Here is a 20,003-nt window from a genome sequence, read left to right on the forward strand (position 1 = left end):
TCCCATCCTCATCTTCATCCCCATCTCACCCCCATCCTCATCCCACCCCAATCCCATCCTCCTCATCCTCACCCCACCCTCATCTTCATCCCATCCTCCTCCTCATCCCAACCCCACCTTCATCCCCACCCTGATCTCATCCTCCTCCTCCTCATCCTCATCCCATCCTCATCTTCATCCCCATCTCACCCCCCATCCTCATCCTCATCCTCAGCCAAATCCCATCCTCCTCTTCCTCCCCACCTTCATCCCCATCCCATCCTCTCTCATCCTCATCCCACCCTCATCTTCATCCCCGTCTCACCCCCATCCTCCTCCTCACCTTCGTCCCACCCTCCTCCTCACCCCAACCCCACCTTCATCCCCACCCCAACCCCATCCTCCTCCTCCTCATCCCACCTTCATCTTCATCCCTGTCTCACCCCCATCCTCATCCTCACCCCAAATCCATCCTCCTCCTCCCCATCCCAATCTTCATCCCCATCCCATCCTCCTCCTCATCCTCACCCCACCCTCATCTTCATCCATCCTCCTCCTCACCCCACAACCCCACCTTCATCCCCACCCCCTTCCTCCCCCTCCTCCTCTTCCTCCCCCGCGCGGAGGCCGCCGCCGCGTACGGACGCTCGTCGGGATTTTTATTAAACCTAAAAAAAAAAAAAGCGTAAACAACCGAGGAAAAAGAGGAAAAAAACGGGAGAAACGGGAAACGTCGCCCCGCTCCCGCCGGGGAGGGGAATTGGACCCAAATCGGCCTTTTTTTGGCCCAGAAATGTCCCATCCGGGGGACAAACGTCGTCCCGGCGCCCGCGACCCCCCGAGGTTTCTGCTCCGACCTTCTCGCGCCTCCGGAGCTCCGGGGGGGCCGAAACGGCGCCGACGTCCTGGTGGGACGCGGGACCCGGCCCTGGGCCCGACCCGGGGCAGGAGGAGCCTCCTGGGGGGCCCGTTTTGGGGTGAAAGAACCTGTTGGGGCCCATGTTGAGGTGGAAGAAGCCTCTTTAGGCCCATTTTCCGGTGGAAGAAGCCACTTGGGGGCCCATCTTGAAGCCGAAGAAGCCTCTTGGGGGCCATTTTGAGGTGAAAAAACCCGTTGGGGCCCATTTTGAGGCGCAAGAAGCCTCTTGAGGCCCATGTTGAGGCGGGAGAAGCCTCCTGGGGCCCATCTTGAGGTGGAAGAAGCCTCTTTAGGCCCATTTTTTGGTGGAAGAAGCCTCTTGGGGCCCATTTTTAGGTGAAAAAAACTTGTTGGGGCCTATTTTGAGGTGGAAGAAGCCTCTTTAGGCCCATGTTGAGGCGCAAGAAGCCTCCTGGGGCCTGTCTTGAGGTTGAAGAAGCCTCTTTAGGCCCATTTTGAGGTGGAAGAAGCCACTTGAGGCCCATGTTGAAGTGGAAGAAGCCTCTTGAGGCCTGTTCTTAGATGGAAGAAGCCTCCTGGGGCCCATTTTGAGGCGCAAGAAGCCTCTTGAGGCCCATGTTGAAGTGGAAGAAGCCTCTTGGGGCCCATCTTGAGGCGCAAGAAGCCTCTTTAGGCCCATTTTGAGGTGGAAGAAGCCTCCTGGGGCCCATCCTGAAGCCGAAGAAGCCCCTCGACGCCCACCTTGAGGCGGCAGCAGGGGGTGTCGCGGCCCCGCCGGCCCTTCCCGCCTACTGCAGGTGCATCTTCAGGTGGGACATCCAGGAGCTCTGGGTCCTGCAGCAGCTCCCGCCCTCGGGGCAGCGCCGGGGCCCGTCCCCGCCGTGGGGCTCGTGGGGCAGCCGGAGGTTGAGGCTCTTCCCGCCCTCCCGGCACGGAGGCGGTTTCTGGCTGGTCCCGCCCTCGGGGCGCGCGCGGGGGCTCGGGGTCGGCCCAACCTCGGAGGTTTTCCCGCCCTGGGGGTCTCCGGCGCGTCCTGGCTCCTCTGGGGGGGCCTCACCAGGCCGCGACTCCGCCGCCGGCTCCGCTTTGAGGCCTTCAGCCTCCCCGGGCGCCCAACACCCATCGTCCATCCTCATCCTCACGCTGGAGCCGTTGGGGTCTCCTTGGCAGGAGCCTCCGGGTTGGGAATTCTCCTCGCGGCGTTGACCGTCACCTGCTGATGGACGAGGGGGGTGAGATGTGACCCCCCACCCCCACCCCACACACACAATCGGGGCTCCCCCCCCCACACACACCCCCAAGGACCTTCCCAACCCAACCAAACTCAACCCAACCCAGCCCAACCCAACTCAGCCCAATCCAACCCAACTCAACCCAACCCAGCCCAACACAACTCAACCCAACTCAACCCAACTCAACCCAACTCAGCCCAACTCAACCCAACTCAACCAAACTCAACCCAACCCAGCCCAACACAACTCAGCCCAATCCAACCCAAACTCAGCCCAACTCAACCCAACTCAGCCCAACTAAACCCAACTCAACCCAACTCAGCTCAACTCAACCCAACTCAGCCCAACCCAACCAAACTCAACCCAACCCAGCCCAACACAACTCAGCCCAACCCAACCCAACTCAGCCCAACTCAGACCAACCCAACCCAACTCAGCCCAACTCAACCCAACCCAACCCAACCCAACCCAACCCCGATTCCCAAGGCTGGTCCCAAATTGGGAGGGGGAAAAACCCCAAAGACTTGGGAGCGGGTCGATATTACCTGGGGGGGCCGCGGTCGGTGGGGGGCGGCGGGGCGGGGCCGCCGCTCGCTCCGCCTCCTCCTCGTTGTGGGCCCTTTTATGGGCGTTGCAACGGAAATTTTGGGTGAAACCCTTCCCGCAGACGGGGCACTTGAAGGGTTTCTCGCCCGTGTGGACCGTTTGGTGCCTGACGAGGTCGGAACTTTTCCGGAAGCTCTTCCCGCAGTCCCGGCACTTGTAGGGCCTCTCGCCCGTGTGCACCCGCCGGTGCATGAGGAGATACTGGTGGCGCGCGAAGCTCTTCCCGCAGTCGGCGCAGACGTAGGGTTTCTCGTCGGCGTGAACCGCGCGGTGGGAGAGGAGGTGGGAGCTTTGCCTGAACTTCTTCCCGCACACCAAACACTTGTGGGGCCTCTCGCCGCGGTGCAGCATCTCGTGGAAGAGCAGCGGCGATTGGTCGTTGAAGCCCTTCCCGCAGAACGAGCACTTGTGGGGCCACTGGCCCGTGTGCAGCCGCCGGTGCCGCACCAGGTGGGTTCTCCAGTTGAAGACCCGCCCGCACTCCTCGCACCGGTGGGGTTTCTTCGGGCGGGGTCTCGCCTTCGGCGGTGTCCCCCCGGCGACGCCCTCGGGGGTTTCTCCCCACCTCTCGCCGGCTCCGCCGTCTCGCGGCCTCCAGTTCTCGCCCTCCGCCGCCTCGAGGTCTTGTTCCACCTTCACCTTGACCTTCTCGGGGGTCTCCGGCTTCCTCGCCCACCCCATACCTGTGGGGAGAAGGGGGGGGGGAATTGTCCGCACGCGGTCATGGCCGCCCGTCAATGGCCAACGGGCCCCGTCAATGGCCAACGCACCCCATCGATGGCCAACGAGCCCCATCAATGGCCAACGGGCCCCATCAATGGCCAACACGCCCCCTTGATGGCCAACACGCCCTGTCAACGGCCAATGCGCCCCATCAATGGCCAACACGCCCCATCGATGGCCAACGTGCCCCATCAACAGCCAACATGCCCTATTGATGGCCAACGCACCCCATCAACGGCCAATACGCCCCATCAATGGCCAACGCCCCCCATCGATGGCCAACGCTCCCCCTTACCAAACCAACGGGCAGCTCTTGGCCCACCACCCCCACGGGACGCGTGGAACCCCCCAAAACCCGCGTGTCCCCCCCAATCCGAGCGCCGGGGGGAGGCCGCCCCCCCCAACCCCCCAAACCCCCCCAACCCCCCCCAACCCCCCCCAACCCCCCCCAAACCCCCCAACCCCCCCCCGCCAGCACCACAACGGCCCTTCCCACCCTTTCACGTTTCTCCCCCATCTCCCCCCCGCGCCGCTGCCCGCCCCCCCCCGCCCCCCCCCCATCTCCGAGGCGGCCCCAGCGTTGCCCCCCCCCGCCCAAAAAAACCCCAAAAAAGGGTTTTTCCACGCCGTGGAGGTGACGCGCAACCCCCCCCCCCCCCCTCCAGCGCCGCGCTCGGGGGGTGGATGAAGATGAGCCCCCCCCCCCCTCGCCTTTCCCTCCCCACCCCCACCCCCCGCGGAGGGGGGGGGGGGGGGTCGGTCCCCACCGAGCCTGGGGGTGGGTCGGGGGGGTCCCCGCGGTGTCGCCGCTGCCGCCGCCCCCCGCCCCCCCCCCCCCCCCCGATGGCTCCGCCTCGTCCCGGCCCCTTCCTGTGCCTCCGCGGAGGGGCCGGGTGGGAACCGGAGACGGGGGGGGGGGGGGGGAACACGGGGGGGGGGGGCGGGGGGACACACGGACACGGGGGGGGGTCAGGGAGGGGGAGGGGGGGTCTGTTGCTAAAGGGGGGGGGTGGAAACGCCTAAAAATGGGTCAAAAACGTCCCCCCCGCACCCCCCCCCCCCCCCCCCCAGGGGCGAGCGTTGGCCCATCACCCTTGGGGGGGGGGGGGGGGGCATCACTCTTGGGGGGGGGCATCACTCTTGGGGGACCCCCCCCAGGACCCCCCCCCCCCCCCAGCGAAGCCTCCCCGGGGGCTGCCCCCCCCCCCCCACGGGTGGGTTTTTTTTGGTTTTTTTTGACCCATTTTTAGGCCTCCCAAAATCGAGTGGAATTTGGGGGGTTTTAGGGCAAAAAAAAAAAGGGGGGGGGGGGGACGCGGGGGGAGGGGGGGGTGTCCCAGGGGTCCTTCGCATTAAAATACTCAAATTTTAATTTATTTGGCAATAAAAAGCGACGCGGAACCTCCCGGCTTTCCGCCCCCCCCCCCCCTCCCCGGGCAGTTTTTGGGGCAAATAAATGAATATTTGTGTTTAAATAAATTAAATTTCTTATTTCTGGGGGGGGATAATCCCATTTTTCAGCTTTTCTCCAAATTTCCGTCTCGCGGCCCTTCCCTGCGCCGGGGGCGGGGGGGGGGGGGGAAGGTGAATTTGGGTCCAGGAGGGTCCATTTTGGGGGCACCCGGGACTCGTTTTGGGGTAAAAGCAGCCGGTTTTGGAGCACATTCCCCCCCCCCCCCCCCCCCCCCCGTTTTTCCACCGCTGATGTTTCGCTGCGCCTCGGGCTGGGGGGGGGGGGGGAGGGGTTAAACCCACCCCCCGGGGGGACCATTGGGGAGATAATGCGGCCTAGGCTGGGCTTAATGGGCAGGAATGTCCCCAGGGCCGGATTTACCCCCCGTGGGGTAAAGACCCGGTGGGGGAGGGGGAGAAACGCCCTCGGATCCCAACCCCCAGCTCAGGAGATGGCCTGGAGCTTGGGCTGGTCCTAAACCCCAGCTCAGGAGCTGTCGTGGGCCCTGGGCTGGTCCTAAACCCCAGCTCAGGAGCTGTCGTGGGCCCTGGGCCGGTCCTAAACCCCAGCTCAGGAGCTGTCGTGGGCCCTGGGCCGGTCCTAAACCCCAGCTCAGGAGCTGTTGTGGGCCCTGGGCTGGTCCTAAACCCCAGCTCAGGAGCTGTCTGGGCCTTGAGCTGGTCCTAACCCTGTCTCAGGAGCTGTCGTGGGCCTTGAGCTGGTCCTAGCACTGGATTTGTGGGCCCTGGGCCGGTCCTAACCCCAGCACAGGAGTTGTGGGCCTTGAGCTGGTCCTAGCTCTGGAGTTGTGGGCCCTGGGCCTGTTCTAACCCCAGCTTAGGAGTTGTGGGCTTTGGGCTGGTCCCAACCCCAGCTCAGGAGACGTCAAGGGCCTTGAACTGTTCCTAACCCTCAGCTCTGGAGTTTTTGTGGGCCTTGAGCTGGTCCTAGCTCTGGAGTTGTGGGCCCTGGGCTGGTTCTAAGCCCCAGTTGAGGAGTTGTGGGCCTTGGGCTGCTCCTAACTCCCAGCTCAGGAGATGTGGGCCTTGAGCTGGTCCTAACCCTCAGCTCAGGAGTTGTTGTGGGCCTTGAGCTGTTCCTAACCCCCATCTCAGGAGTTGTTGTGGGCCTTGAGCTGGTCCTAACCCCCAGCTCAGGAGTTGTTGTGGGCCTTGAGCTGGTCCTAACCCCCATCTCTGGAGCTTTTGTGGGCCTTGAGCTGGTCCTAACCCCCATCTCTGGAGTTTTTGTGGGCCTTGAGCTGGTCCTAACCCCCAGCTCAGGAGTTGTTGTGGGCCTTGAGCTGGTCCTAACCCCCATCTCAGGAGTTTTTGTGGACCTTGAGCTGGTCCTAACCCCCATCTCTGGAGTTTTTGTGGACCTTGAGCTGGTCCTAACCCCCATCTCTGGAGTTTTTGTGGACCTTGAGCTGGTCCTAACCCCCATCTCTGGAGCTTTTGTGGGCCTTGAGCTGGTCCTAACCCCCAGCCCCGACGGGTCTCACACCCAATTTTGTGACGTTTCCGAGACCTCCGGAGCCGCGACGTTCCCGGGGCCTGGGGGGGGGGTGGGGAGGGAGAAAAATGGGTCCAAACGCCTGTTTTTGGTTAGTTTCAGCCCGCGGAGGCGTCGCGGTGCTCGGAGGGGCCACGACAAGGAGGGAGCGGTCGAGCCCCCCCCGAGATTTATGACCTTGTCGGGGAAGAAGGTGGCGACCAGGAAGGGGGTGGGGGGGCGGGGGGAAGTGGGCGAAGGCCGCGGGGGCCCGAACGGGGGAAAAACGGGGGAAAAAAGGGAAAAAAAAGTCCAAGCTTGAAGCGTTTGGGAGCGTCGGGCGCTGGCGGGTTCGAGGCGTCGGGTTGGTCGTGGCCCAACGTCCGCGGGGACGATCCTGCGGGAGCAGCTGCCGGGGGCGGGGCTGGGGCTGCGCTGCGGCCACCAAAATGGCTGCTGGTAGCCCCAAAATGGCCGATGGGGGCTGTTTATCGGAGGTGGGTTTAGCTAAGCTGGGTCTATCTAGGGTGGGTTTAGCAAGGTGGGTTTATCTGAGGTGGGTGTATCTGAGGTGGGTTTATCTAAGCTGGGTCTATCTAAGCTGGGTTTATCTGAGGTGGGTTTATCTGAGGTAGGTTTATCTAAGGTGGGTTTATCTGAGGTGGGTCTATCTAAGCTGGGTCTATCTAAGGTGGGTTTATCTGAAGTGGGTTTATCTAAGGTGGGTTTATATGAGGTGGGTTTATCTGAGGTGGGTTTATCTGAGGTGGGTCTATCTAAACTGGGTTTATCTAAACTGGATTTATCTGAGGTGGGTTTATCTAAGCTGGGTCTATCTAAAGTGGGTCTATCTAAGGTGGGTTTATCTGAGGTGGGTTTAACAAGGTGGGTTTATCTAAACTGGGTTTATGTGAGGCGGGTTTATCTAAGCTGGGTCTATCTGAGGTGGGTTTATCTAAACTGGGTTTATCTAAGCTGGGTTTATCTGAGGTGGGTTCCTCCACCTTCCCCCCTCAGGGCCGAGGGGTTTTTCGGGCCGGACACACAAAACCGGGCGTTTTCTGGAGCTCAAATTCCCCTTTTTTGGCCCAAAGTCGCCTTTCGGGGGTTTTCCCGCCGGTGGGGGGTTGGGCGGGGCCGGGCCTTGGGGGTCCTGAAGGGGGACGGGAGGGGGCCCGACGGCCCGGGAATGGGTGAAAACGGCCAGAAATGGCCAAAAGTGGCTGAAAATGTCTGAAAATGTCCAAAAATGTCCAAAAATGTCCAAAAATGTCCAAAAATGTCCAAAAATGGCCAAAAATGTCCAAAAATGGCCAAAAATAGCTGAAAATAGCTGAAAATGCCCGAAAATGGCCGAAAATGCCTGAAAATGGCTGAAAATGGCCCAAAATGGCTGAAAATGGCCAAAAATGTCCAAAAATTGTTGCAAATGGCTGAAAATGGCTGAAAATGGCCAAAAATGGCTGAAAATGGCTGAAAATGGCCAAAAATGGCCGAAAATGGCTGAAAATGCCTGAAAATGGCCAAAAATGACTGAAAATGACTGAAAATGGCCAAAAATGGCTGAAAATGGCTGAAAATGCCTGAAAATGGCCAAAAATGGCTGAAAATGACTGAAAATGGCCAAAAATGGCTGAAAATGGCTGAAAATGGCCAAAAATAGCCAAAAATAGTTGAAAATGGATTTTTTTTTCCTTCCCCTCGGGGGGGGAGGAAGCGGCGGGAAACCGCCCCAAACCGCATTTCCCCGGGACAAACATTTGTGGGATTTTTCTTTTTTTTTTTTTTCAGGAAAAAAAAAAAAAAAAAAAAAAAGCGCGTCGGCGCCTCCAGGCGAAAGTGCTAAAAACGAGGGAAAAAAAAAAAAAAAATCCCAACTAACCCTTTCACTCCACGGCGCAGTTTAAACCCTCCCGCCGCAGCCCTAAACTGACGTTTTTTCCCCCAAAATTTGAGTCCCGGGAATTTCTTTTTTGCGGCAAAAAAAATTTGGCCCAGAACAAAACGATGAATTTTCTTTTTTTTTTTTCTTTTTTTTTTTTTTTTAAGGATTTTTTTTTTTTCTCACACAAATTCCGCAGAATTTCCTCTCCAGCTCCCGCGGAACAGAAAAAAATTCCTTCAGAAACTGATTTTTTCCCCCATTTTTCCCCTTTTTCTTTGGATCCCGCGCGGCGCATCCCACGGGATCAGGAACCACAATTCAGACCCAAATTTTACCTTTTTCCCCCCATTTTTTCCCTTTGCTTTTGGGCATTTTCAGTGTGTGGCGACAACGCCGCCGGTTTGGGTCTAAAACCCCCAGAATCTGTCCCAGCGCTGACCCCTCCCCCCCCCCTACAATCTGGGGCTAAAATCAGCGTTTTTCAACTTTGATTTCTTCGCGCCTCGCGAGGGCGGGTTTGGGGCTCGGGGCGGGTTTTTCAGCCCCAAAATTTCGTTTTTTTGAAGGGAAATTTCAGGCAACGTGGCTACAAAAAAAAAAGGGAAGAAAAAGGGGAAAAAGGGGGAAAAAAGGCAAAAAAAAAAAAAACCACGGGGGGAGGGGGGAAAAAAAGAGGGAAAAAAGGGGGAAAAAAGGAAAAGGGTGGAAAACAGCTTTTTGCCCCAAAAGCTCCGTCCCCGCCCACCCCCCGCCCCGCGCCGGGCCGGTCCCTCCCCCCGCGCAGGCAGCGGCGGGCGCGCAGGTTCCGCGCACGCGGCCATGGCGGGGCTGGAGCCGGCGCAGGTACCGCGGGGGGGGGGGGGCGGGGGGGGCGCGAGCGGCTCCGCGGGTTTAATTTGGTGGATTTTTAAAAAGTTTAAAAAAAATATTTAATTTCTTACTTTGCGCTTTTTTTTTTTTTTTTTAAAAAATCTTTATTTCTTACTTTGGTGGTTTTTAAAAAATTTATCACTTTGGTGTTTCCGCCGTTTCTAAGTTGGTTTTGGTTTTTTACTTCTTTGTTTTAGATTTTTATCCGTTAAATTTTCAGGAATCCGGTCGCGTTTTGTAATTTTAGTTTTCCTTGTTTTGGGTTTTTTTTTTTTGTTTTTGTTTTTTTTTAATTTTGTTTCATCGCTTTTTAAAATTTTGGTTCTTCATTTGTTCTTTTAAATTTTAGTTCCTGGGGGGTTTTTATTCCGTTTTTTTTTTTTTTTTTTTGTTTATTTTAAATCTCACTTTTAAAAAATTTTCGTTGTTTTTAAAATTTAATTCTTTGCTTTTTAAATTTTAGTTCTTTGTTTGTTTTTTTTTTTTTTTCAATTTTAGAACCTGTTTTGCTTTTTAACTCTGGATCTTTTTCTTTTATTTCATTCTTTTTAAATTTTAGATCTTTGCTTTTTTAACCTCCGTCCTCACTTTGGTTTTTTCAATTTTAGAATTTGGGTTTTTACCTCAGATCTCACGTTTTCCTCTCGTCGTTCCTCTTTAATTTCAGTTCTTTGCTTTTTCAATTTTAGTTCTTTCCAATATTTCCGTTCGTTGGTTTTTTTAACTTTGGATTCTTTAAAAATTTCAGTTCGTTGGTTTTAAATTTTAGTTCTTTGCTTTTTCAATTTTAAATCTTTTTAAATCTCATTTCTTTAGTCTTTAGGTTTTTTTATTTTGGTTCTTACTGGGTTTTTTTGTTTTCACTTTGGTTCTTTTAAAATTTTGGTTCTTTTTCTTTCTCTTTTTTTTTCCTCTTTTTTCCTCTTTTTTCCTCTTTTTTCCTCTTTTTTCCTCTTTTTTCCTCTTTTTCCTCTTTTTCCTCTTTTTCCTCTTTTTCCTCTTTTTTCTCTTTTTTCCTCTCTTTTTCTCTTTTTTATTCTCTTTTTCCCTCTTTTTTTCTGTTTTTTTCTCTTTTTTCTCTCTTTTTCTCTTTTTCCTTTTTTCCTCTTTTTTATTCTCTTTTTTCCTCTCTTTTTTCTCTTTTTTCTTTTTTCTCTTTTTTCTCTTTTTTCTCTTTTTTCTTTTTTCTCTTTTTTCTTTTTTCTGTTTTTCCTCTCTTTTTCTCTTTTTTAATCTTTTTTCTCTCTTTTCTCTTTTTCCTCTCTTTTTCTCTTTTTTTATCTCTTTTCTCTTTTTTCTCTCTTTTCTCTTTTTTCTCTCTTTTTCTCTTTTTTCTCTTTTCCCCCCCTTTTTTTTCTCTTTTTTCTCTTTTTTTCTCTTTTCCCCCCTTTTTCCCCCTTTTTTTCCTCTTTTCCCCCCCTTTTTTCTTTTTTTCTCTTTTTTCCCCATTTTTTCCTCTTTTTCCCCCCTTTTTTTCTCTTTTTTTTTTCTCTTTTTTCCTCTTTTTTCCCCCCTTTTTTTCTCTTTTTTTTTTCTCTTTTTTTCCTCTTTTTTCCCCCCTTTTTTTCTCTTTTTTTTTTTCTCTTTTTTTCTCTTTTTTCCCCCCACTTTTTTTCCCTCTATTTTTTTTCCCTTTTTTTTTAATTCTGTCTCTCCCCCCCCCGCCCCCCCAGGTGCCCGAGGCTCACCTGGAGGTCACCGTCACGGCCACCGGCGCCGCCCCCGACCCGCCGCTGCCGCCGCTCTGCGCCCCGCCCCCCGCAGGTGGGGACCCAGCGCCGGCTCTTCCCTCGTCCCTTTCCCTCCCGGGCCCTTCCCAAGGACAACCTTGACCTTTCCCAACCGCTCTTGACCCCAACGGGCTCTTCCGTCGCCTCCCAAGTCGGTTTTGGGCCGGTTCCTCCCCGGTTCGAGCAGTTTCTTCCCCGCGACGTCTCCTGCACCCCCGGGAAGCCCCTGGAGGTGCCCTCGGCCCCCCCCGCTGCCACCAACCCCCTTCCCCGGATTTTCTCCCTTTTTTCGAGGAGGGACGAGCCCCGAGGTCGGCGGCGTCGCGGGTGCTCGTTGTGTCCCCCCGTAACCCGCCGCTGTCACCCCAACAGGCGGCCCCGGGTCCAACCCCTCGCCCCTCGCCCGGGGGGAGCAGGGGGAGGAGGTTTGGATCCCCGACATCCCGAGCTCCGAGGAGGAGGAGGAGGAGGAGGAACAACGGGCGAGGCCCCTCCTGAGGTTGCGGACGCGGCGGCGCTGCCGAGACGCCGGGAGCTCCTCCTGCTCCCACTCCTCTCACTCAGGTGAGGGACTTGGGTTTTCACCCCAAAACGGAGGCGCCGGGCCTCGCCCCTTGCCCCCCAGCGAGCGAGGCCGCGCTGGAAACTGGTGTAACTGGGAGGACGGGGGCGTACGGGAGCCACCGACGGCTTCTCCTGGCGGGAGGACGCTGCTGCGTCGCCGGGTGAAATCGGTCGCGTTTTGGGGTTCTTCTCTCCTCAAGCTCCCCCCGCGGCACGTTCTGGGTGGGGGTAGAGGTGGGTTCTTAAATTCTTCCCCTTTTTTTGGTGGTTTTTTTTTTGGTTTTTCCCAACAGACGACGAGTGGACGAGCGAGACGGAGCCCAGCTCGCAGGAGGAAGAGGAGGGAGAGCCGGGCGGGGGGTCATGGAGGAAACCCAGAAGCGGCGTCTCCCCGGGCTACGAGCACCACAAGAACCCCGCGGGGAGGAAATCGGCGTCTTCCAGCCACCACGGGAGGAAACCCAACGCCAAGAGCCCCTCGGGGAAGCAGCTGCGGCGCCACCAACACGCCTGCGGCAAGTGCGGGAAGAGCTTCAGCTGCAGCTCGTCCCTCAACCGCCACCAGAGGGTCCACGTCGGGGAGAAACCGTCCACCTGCCCCAACTGCAGGAGGAGCTTCGCCGGCGGCTCCGCCCTCCGGGAGCACCAGAGGAGCCACTGCCAGAAGAAACCCTACAAGTGTCCCAGCTGCGAGAAACGCTTCGCCTCCACCAAATCCCTCCGCAAACACCGCAAGCTCCACCTGGAGAACGGGGCCCACCGCTGCGCCGACTGCGGGAAGAACCTGACGTCCAACGCCACGCTCGTCATCCACCGCCGCATCCACACCGGCGAGCGGCCCTACGCCTGCCCCGACTGCGGGAAGAGCTTCATGGCCAGCAAATCCCTCAACAAACACCGCAAGACCCACGCGGAGAACGGGGCCCACCGCTGCGCCGACTGCGGGAAGAACCTGACGTCCAACGCAACGCTCGTCATCCACCGCCGCATCCACACCGGGGAGCGGCCCTACGTCTGCCCCGACTGCGGGAAGAGCTTCATGGCCAACAAATCGCTCAGCAAACACCGCAAGACTCACGTGGAGGAGGGGACCTATAAGTGTTCCGAGTGCGGGAAGACCTTCCCCAAAAACTCGGCCTTCGTAGCCCACCTCAGGAGCCACAGGGCCCAGCCCCACCACTCGTGCTCCGACTGCGGGGAGGTTTTCTTTGAAAACTCGTCTTTTAGGCGACACCGGAAAAAGCACTTGGTGGAGAAACCCCACCGGTGCTCCGACTGCGGGTTGGGCTTCACCCTGCCCTCCGCGCTCCTCCTCCACCAAAAGAGCCACGTCGGACCCCGCCCCTACGTCTGCTCCGACTGCGGGAAGGCGTTTCGGGAGAGCACCACCCTCCGGCGCCACCAGCGCATCCACACGGGCGAGAAGCCGTATCGCTGCTCCTACTGCGAGAAGAGCTTCCGCGCCAGCTCCACCCTCATCATCCACCGCAGGATCCACACGGGGGAAAAACCCTACGAGTGCACCAAATGCACCAAGTGCTTCATGTCCAGCTCGTCCCTCATGAAGCACCTGCGGACGCATCTCCGCAAGGAGCTGCTGGGGGCTCCCAACCAATGACTTGGGTTTGGCCAACGCCTTTGGGTGGCCACCTCGGGAGGGATGGGTGCCCTCTCCCGCGCCCCACCCGTCCCGGAAACGCCTTTCGGCCTCATTTTTCCCCTCTTCCTCCCACCACGCGGGACGGCCGAGGATGTTCTCGGGCGGGGGGTCGCGGTGCCGGGGCGCCGATGGGATGGGAGGGGGCTGTGGGGGTCTGGGCATTAAGAACCCGCTTCTAGGTCCTCCTTCAGAGGCTAAAAAACCTCTTTTTAGCTTCCCACCTTCAAAAACATTTTAAATATTTTAAGAGAAGGCCCATCCCGAAACCGAGGGGTCTCCGTCCCCCCAAGGTTCGGTCCGTTCGGATCATCTGTTTTTATCGGATGCGGCGTTTTTCCAAACACACGTTTCCTCCCCCAATTCCCCCACGTCTCCCATCTGATTTATTCTTTTTTATGCCGCCGCCTTCGAAATACACCCGGATTAATTTGACTCGGCTCGTTTGTGGGGACCCGCTTTGAAACGAGGCGCGATAAAGCAGAACTGGGTTTCCCCAGGAGGATTGTGATGTGATAAAGTGGGGGGGATCCCCATGGACCCACATCTTGGGCTGGTCCTGGACCCGCCCCGGGTGGGCGCGACGCTCTCAGCTGGCAAAGAGTCAAGTCGCGTTGGGCGTTGAGCGCCGCGCGCAAGGGGACGTGGTCCCGGGGAGCCCCGACAAGAAGCTGGAGGACATGGGGCTGGAGAACCCGATGGTGGAGCCAGAGGGGACGTGCCGGGGGTTGGGGGGGCCCTTGGGGTCTTCGGGCACCCGGGGAGGGCTGCGATGGGGTCCGAATTCCCGCGGGTCCCAGCCTCAAGGGCACGGTGGGGTGGGAGGGTGGTTTCGGTGCCGCGGTGGGGTGGGCTCAGCCCCATGGTGCTGCCCCGTGGGACCGGGCACCGCGGTGGGGCGGGGGGGTCCTGGGGGGGTGATGAAGAGAAAAAAGAGTAAAGTCGGACCGGAACGGGCGTCGCTCTTGTGATCACACACACAGCGCGGAGCTGGGCCCCCACCTCAGTGAGGGGCAACTTCCACCGGTCCCTGCTCCTCCTCCTGTGGGGATCCTAAACCATCTCCCCACGCGACGTCCACCGCAGTTTTGCCCTCGATGTTTCCATTCTCTGTTCTCTCAGTGATCAAAAACGTCCATCGATTTCCACCCGCCAGCGGGTCCTTCCTCGTCTTTGGTTCTGCTCCTGCTCACACGGTCTGTTGGGCCATTTCAGGGCCATCGAGTCATCCAGCTCCACGGAGTCACAAAATCGCCTCGGTTGGAAGAGCCCTTGAAGATCCTCCAGTCCAACCATCAACCCAACATTGACTGTTCCCAACTCCCCAATGTCCCCCCAATGTCACAGAATCCCAGAATCAGGTTGGAAAAGCCCTTGAAGCTCCTCCAGCCCCACCATGAACCTCCCCCTGACCGTTCCCAACTCCACCAGATCCCTCAGCGCTGGGTCAACCCGACTCTTCAACCCCTCCAGGGATGGGGACTCCCCCCCTGCCCTGGGCAGCCCATTCCAACGCCCAACAGCCCCTTCTGGACAGAAATCCTTCCTAAGAGCCAGTCTGACCCTGCCCTGGCGCAGCTTGAGGCCATTCCCTCTTGGCCTGCCGCTGGGTCCTTGGCTCAAGAGACTCCTCCCCCCTCTCTGCACCCTCCTGTCAGGGAGCAAAAAGAGATTTTTTTTTCATCTATTTCTTAAGACGGGGGCTCCCGGAGAGGCCTGGGAAGGCGACACTCAACCCTTGGGGTGGCCGTGGTCATTGAGGGCTCCTCCAGTTGTGCTCTGCCCCCTCCCCATGCCCCCCAGATGTGGGGCGCTGCGCTCCAGCTGTGCTCCCCCCCCCCAGCGGAGCCCAAAAGGGACCTGGCAGCGGTGGGATTCGAACCCACGCCCCCGAAGAGACTGGAGCCTTAATCCAGCGCCTTAGACCGCTCGGCCACGCTACCCTGGTGGGGGAATTTGGTCTCGATATTGGAAATAATAAGGAAAAAAATTGGGGAATTCCGTCAAATTTGTAACGGGTTTTTAAATCGAAATTTCGCAATATCGACCGTTGCTGCTGCGGGGTTTGGATTTGGGCCGGGGGTGGGGGGTGGGGAGCTGCTGGGGGTCAGAATTATGGGAACGGTCCCCCCCGCTCCTCCTCACCCCCCGCTGCTCCTCACAGACCCCCCCAGGGTTTGGTACGAGCTCCCCAAAACCCCTCGGGTAGAGACAGGCTCACCCTGATCCCCCCCCCAGGTCTGGGCACGGCCCCCAGACCCCCCAGAGCAGGGTAGGACCCCCCAGGCCCCCCCAGTCCACACACCCTGCTATGGGTGCAGCCCCTCACACCCCCCTGCACCCCTTGTTTTGGGGATGGGTGAGGGCGGGACATTGGGGACAGCGGGGGACACATCCCCCCCAGAGCTCCCACGTCCCCGAGGTGACAGGACACGGCTGGGATGTCCCGGCACTTGGAGCCCCCCCATCTTGGCCCCTTCTCCCCCACTCCCCACAAGCTCCCGGCTGCTGTAGGGCTGCAGGGACCCTGCTGGGCTCCTCCAGACCTCCAGGAGTCACCACGAAGCTCTGGGCTTCCCCTGATCGCCCACAAACACCCAGCGTTTTCCTTCCTCCATTATTTTCTCCTTTTTTATATCCTGTTGCTGGGGGAGGGGGTGGAGCCTGGACTCACTCCACAGCCCATGACGCTGCGTCCTGACCCTGGTTAACGGCTACAGGTCGTGGGTGCAGCCTTGTGCCCCCGCAGCTCGTACCCGACTGGTGAGTGGCTTTTCCTTGTGAAGGCCATTGGAAATATTTAATTTACTTCAGAGGCTTGACAGGGATTTCGAAGAACTCCTGGGGGGGGCAGCGGGGCAGCGCTGGGGCTGCCCTGAGGAGCCGCGCGTGGTCCCGTCCTGCCCTCGAGCTCCGGTTTCTCGCGACGTGGCGGTGTCGGTGCCGGGGTTTTGGTGGGATTCCCGGAGCCCCTCTCGGGGGCAGGTGCAGCCCTTCTTGCCCAGCCCCTCTGCGGTGGCCGTAACCCCCGTCGTCGCCCTCCCTCTGCCTCCCTTCCCCACCCTCTCCTCCAGCTCCACCGCAGATGCGGTTCCCCGCCAGCCCCAGGGGCCTCCTGAGCTGTTTGGTGACTCTCCACGTGCTGCGGCTGGGATCAGGTAGGGATCCTGCAGGGCTGGGGGGTTGTGCCCGCTCCGGGGGGCACATGTGGGGCAGGGGAGCTGCCGTGGGGCCAGGGGCTGAGCCCAGAGCTGGGTTGTGGGTCCCTTTCACTTTCTCTTTCCCTCATTTTCACTTCCCCTCGCGCTCTTTATGCCCCCGGTGCCCCGGGTTCATCTCCACTCCCCTCCTGCCGTGCTCCCCTCACACATTTGCCGCTTGCAGCGGGGCCGGCTGGGGCGGGGGCCAATTTCTGGAGCAGGTTCCCACTCCCAGGAAAGCTCCTTCTCCTCCCAGTCCTCCCACTCCCTCTCCAGGGGCTCCAGGGGCTCTGGGCCATGGCGAGGCCAAAGCAACGCCCGTGGGATGGAGCCTGCGCCGCTCACGCGAGCTCACCCCGAGCCCTGCGGGGCCGGAAAATAACGTAGGGGCAACGTCCGTGTCTCTGTGTCCTTCTCCCTCCCCAAGGTGGCTTCGTAGTGGTGGGACCAGGCCACCCTCTCCGTGGCACCGTGGGGCAGGACGTCGTGCTGCCGTGTCACGTGTCCCCACGCAAGGATGTTCAGGGCCTGGAGATCCGCTGGATCCGGAATCGCTTCTCCGAAATGGTGCACCACTACCGGAACGGAGAGGACCAGGACGGGGAGCAGCTGAGGGACTACCAGGGCAGGACAGAGCTGGTCAGAGCTGGTCTCTCCAACGGGAGCCTGGACCTGCGGCTCCTTGGGCTGAGACCCTCTGATGATGGCCAGTACGTCTGCACCGTGCAGGATGCTGGCACTTATCGCGAAGCTACAGTGGACCTGGAGGTGGCAGGTGTGTGGCCCAGGGGGGGGTTCAGGGGACGGTCGGGGTGTCCGTGGGTCACACCGGCCGCGGGCTTTGCCTTTGAGCCGGGCCCATCCCTAAGCGGCCCCCGCGCGCTCTCCCCAGCCACAGGCTCTGTCCCTCAGCTCTCTCTGGAGGCTTACGGGGACGGAGGCATCCGGGTGCGGTGTCGCTCGGCCGGCTGGTACCCGCAGCCGCAGGTGCTCTGGAAAGATGCCGGCGGGCAGCGTCTGCCCTCGCTCTCGCAGCGACGTTCCTCTGACGAGCGGGGCCTGTTCGACGTCGAGGACGTCACCGTCGTGAGCGGGAGCGGAGCCGGGAACTTCTCCTGCGTGGTGAGGAACAGCCGCCTGGAGCAGGAGCAGGAGGCGTCCCTGCACATCTCGGGTGCGACCCCAGGGCCGGGCTTTTTCTCCTGCTCCTGCTGGCCGGGAGCGTCAGACGAGCCCTTTTGCTGAGGGTTCCGTGTTTCTCAGCTCCCTTCTTCCACGACGCGCGTCCCTGGATGGTGGCTCTGCCTGTGCTCCTCGTGCTCTTGGCGGCGGTAACGGGCCTCGGCGCTTGGCTGTGGAGAAGGAAAGGTCAGTTTGTGGTGGAGGGGGTGGAGGGGAAGGGCTGGGTGCGGAGCGAGGCCGAGCCCTGGCCCGTGGGCGCCCGCGCAAGGGGCCCAGCGCTGTGTCCCAGCAGCGTTTGGCCGTCGTGGAGCAGCTCTTTGGGCAGAGGAGGGAAGGGGCCGAGGGCCCGGGCTGGGGGTGGGAGCGCAGGGAGCAGGGCCAGAGCGCCGGGCTGGGGGGCAGCTGCCAGAGCCCCTCTGGAGATGTTGCCCCTGGTGAGCGCGGCTGCTCTCCTGACCACCTCTGCCTCTGCCTTTGCTTTGCAGTGCTGCAGTCCCGAGAGCTGGGTGAGTCCTTCTGGCCCCTTCCAGCGGCCAAAGCTGCGGAGAAAGGAGCCCCCTGGGAGGGACGGGGGTCTGCGTGGGCTTGGGGCTCTGCCCCAGCTCTGACAGCTCCTGCGGGAGCAGCCGTGGGGTGAGGATCTGTCCCCTCTGCTCACATCCTGCTTTTGCTTTTCCTTTCCAGAGAAACGAGACGCGGCACTGGGTGAGTCTCCGAGGGCTCTGGGCCGGCGCAGGGTCCTCGCCCGGGTGCTCTGAGCTCGGCCCTTCCCCACCTTGGGCATGCCCAGGCTCTCAGGGGCCATTCCCGGGGTTTGGGGGTGTTTTCCCACACCCCAAAGTGAAGCAGTTTGAGGTTCCCCCGAGCTCTGGCAGCTCCTTCATGGTCACACCCGGGATGAGGATCTGTCCCCTCTGCTCACATCCTGCTTTTGCTTTTCCTTTCCAGGGGAACAAGCTGCACTCTTGGGTGAGTCTCCGAGGTCTCTGGCCCAACGCAGGGTCCTCGCCCGGGTGCTCTGAGCTCGGCCCTTCCCCCCCTTGACGTCCTCCCTGTCCCTCCACACCCTGGGTGTGGGGAAGCCCCGAGGGTCCGTGCCTGGGGGGTGGCAGCTCGGGGAGACCCCCCAGGGCTGGACCCTCTCCCCTGCCCAGAGTTGCTGGGCACCAGCTGTGGGAGGTGACCGGCTCTTCTCTCTCCTTGTAGCCTGGAGAAAGTTTCTGCTCCCTGAAAATCCAGGTAATTGGGTGGTTTGGGCCACTTTGGGTGGTTCTCCTCCCTTTCCCTCTCTACTGGGCTGGCCAGTGCATGGGACTGGCCGTGCCGGGGTGTGTCCGGTGCCTCAGCGCCCCCAGACCATGGCACTAGCCGGGGTCTCGCCCCGTTTTCTTGCCTTTCCAACCCGTTCTGAGGTGCATCCTTGGGGTGCGGAGGAGCCACCTCCCCCATGACACCCCCTGCATGGCCCAGACCCAGCCGCTGCCTCCCCATCCTGCTGCTCCCTCGGGGCCTCCAGCGCCGCCGTGGGCTCTTCCCACCGGTGCCATGACAGGGATCATGAGGACGAAGGAGCTGCCTCGTCTCCTGCCCCGCGGGGCAGATCCTGGCCCCGGGCTGGTGAAACCCTGCCCAGGACTGAGCTCTGCCCCTGGTGCTGCGGCTCCTCCTGTCCCTGCAGATGTGGTGACCCTGGACCCGGACACGGCTCATTCCCAGCTCGTCGTCTCAGCGGATCGCAGACGGGTGAATTTGGGAAGTGCCGGGCAGGAGCTGCCCGACATCCCGCAGAGATTTAGGGATTGTTGCTGCCTGCTGGGCCAGGAGGGGTTCAGCGAGGGGCGGCACTGCTGGGAGGTGGAGATAGAGGTTGGGGAGAAGGTGGGAGATGATGCGCGGTGGGCTGTGGGGGTGGCGAAGGACTCTGTGGAGAGGAAGGGGCACATGGAGCTGACGCCTGACGGAGGGGTCTGGGCCGTGCGGCGCTGCAAAGGACAGTTTGTGTCTCTCACGTCGCCTCGCAACGAGCTGTCCCCAGTGCCCAGGAGGATCTGGGTCTGTCTGGACTGCGCTGAGGGGTCGGTGACTTTCGTCAGTGCCGAGACCGGGGCCGAGATCTTCACCTTCCCACCAGGCTCCTTGAACGGGGAGATCTTCCACCCCTGGTTTTGGCTGGAGACAGAGAGCACTGAGCTGTGCCTCAGGGGGGGCCCCCCCCAGCCCCTCTGACCCCCTCCCATCCCCACCGCAGCCCCCAGCAGCTCCTGCCCTTCTCCAGACACTCCCCGCTCTCCTCTCCTCGGGCCCGTGGCAGCAGATGCCCCTCTCAGCCCTGCCCCAGCCCGGGGAGCAGAGGGGCAGTGAGGGGCCACCACAAACACCATTTTGGGTTGAATCGGGGGATTTTGGCTGTGTTCTGGGCAGCTCTTCTCTCTCTGATACGCTGAGTGTCCTCGTCAATAAAGATTGGCCGGTGCCCGTGGAATCGGGTTGTGGGGGCTTCTGGGAGCTTTTTATTCCGCTACCGAAGGGGATTTTCAGGGTGTGGGAC

The 20,003-nt window shown here is 59.4% G+C and overlaps 3 protein-coding genes and 1 non-coding gene across 6 annotated transcripts; 2 read left to right on the top strand and 2 right to left on the bottom strand.

Moving 5' to 3' along the window:
- Window positions 1–621: 621 nt before the first annotated feature.
- LOC141936932 (uncharacterized) lies at window positions 622–4,242 on the bottom strand. The gene is made up of 3 exons (XM_074854323.1): window positions 4,188–4,242; window positions 2,637–3,380; window positions 622–2,075 (listed from the first exon to the last, which is right to left on the bottom strand). Exons 2-3 carry the CDS (start codon window positions 3,376–3,378, stop codon window positions 1,648–1,650), a joined length of 1,170 nt encoding a protein of 389 aa, XP_074710424.1. The 5' UTR covers window positions 3,379–3,380; window positions 4,188–4,242; the 3' UTR covers window positions 622–1,647.
- A 4,829-nt stretch (window positions 4,243–9,071) lies between these two features.
- Window positions 9,072–13,034, top strand: LOC141936878 (uncharacterized). The gene is made up of 5 exons (XM_074854220.1): window positions 9,072–9,095; window positions 10,796–10,886; window positions 11,005–11,163; window positions 11,225–11,586; window positions 11,649–13,034. Exons 1-5 carry the CDS (start codon window positions 9,072–9,074, stop codon window positions 13,032–13,034), a joined length of 2,022 nt encoding a protein of 673 aa, XP_074710321.1.
- Window positions 13,035–14,934: 1,900 nt separating this feature from the next.
- On the bottom strand, window positions 14,935–15,016 carry TRNAL-AAG (transfer RNA leucine (anticodon AAG)). The gene has a single exon. It is a non-coding gene; the product is annotated as a tRNA-Leu (tRNA).
- Window positions 15,017–15,484: 468 nt separating this feature from the next.
- Window positions 15,485–19,952, top strand: LOC141936924 (butyrophilin subfamily 1 member A1-like). 3 transcript variants are annotated; one of them, XM_074854309.1, is made up of 10 exons: window positions 15,485–15,836; window positions 16,148–16,231; window positions 16,701–17,048; window positions 17,166–17,447; window positions 17,537–17,641; window positions 17,941–17,961; window positions 18,140–18,160; window positions 18,404–18,424; window positions 18,662–18,694; window positions 19,134–19,952. In XM_074854309.1, exons 2-10 carry the CDS (start codon window positions 16,159–16,161, stop codon window positions 19,679–19,681), a joined length of 1,452 nt encoding a protein of 483 aa, XP_074710410.1. In that variant the 5' UTR covers window positions 15,485–15,836; window positions 16,148–16,158; the 3' UTR covers window positions 19,682–19,952. The 3 variants fall into 3 exon arrangements, with proteins under 3 accessions (XP_074710410.1, XP_074710411.1, XP_074710412.1); XM_074854311.1 differs by having other exon boundaries at window positions 15,685–15,836; window positions 18,404–18,468; window positions 19,134–19,270; XM_074854310.1 differs by lacking the exon at window positions 18,404–18,424 and having other exon boundaries at window positions 15,486–15,836.
- Window positions 19,953–20,003: the final 51 nt, after the last annotated feature.

Source organism: Strix uralensis, chromosome 35 (genome assembly GCF_047716275.1).
Source record: "Strix uralensis isolate ZFMK-TIS-50842 chromosome 35, bStrUra1, whole genome shotgun sequence".
Taxonomy (NCBI): domain Eukaryota; kingdom Metazoa; phylum Chordata; class Aves; order Strigiformes; family Strigidae; genus Strix; species Strix uralensis.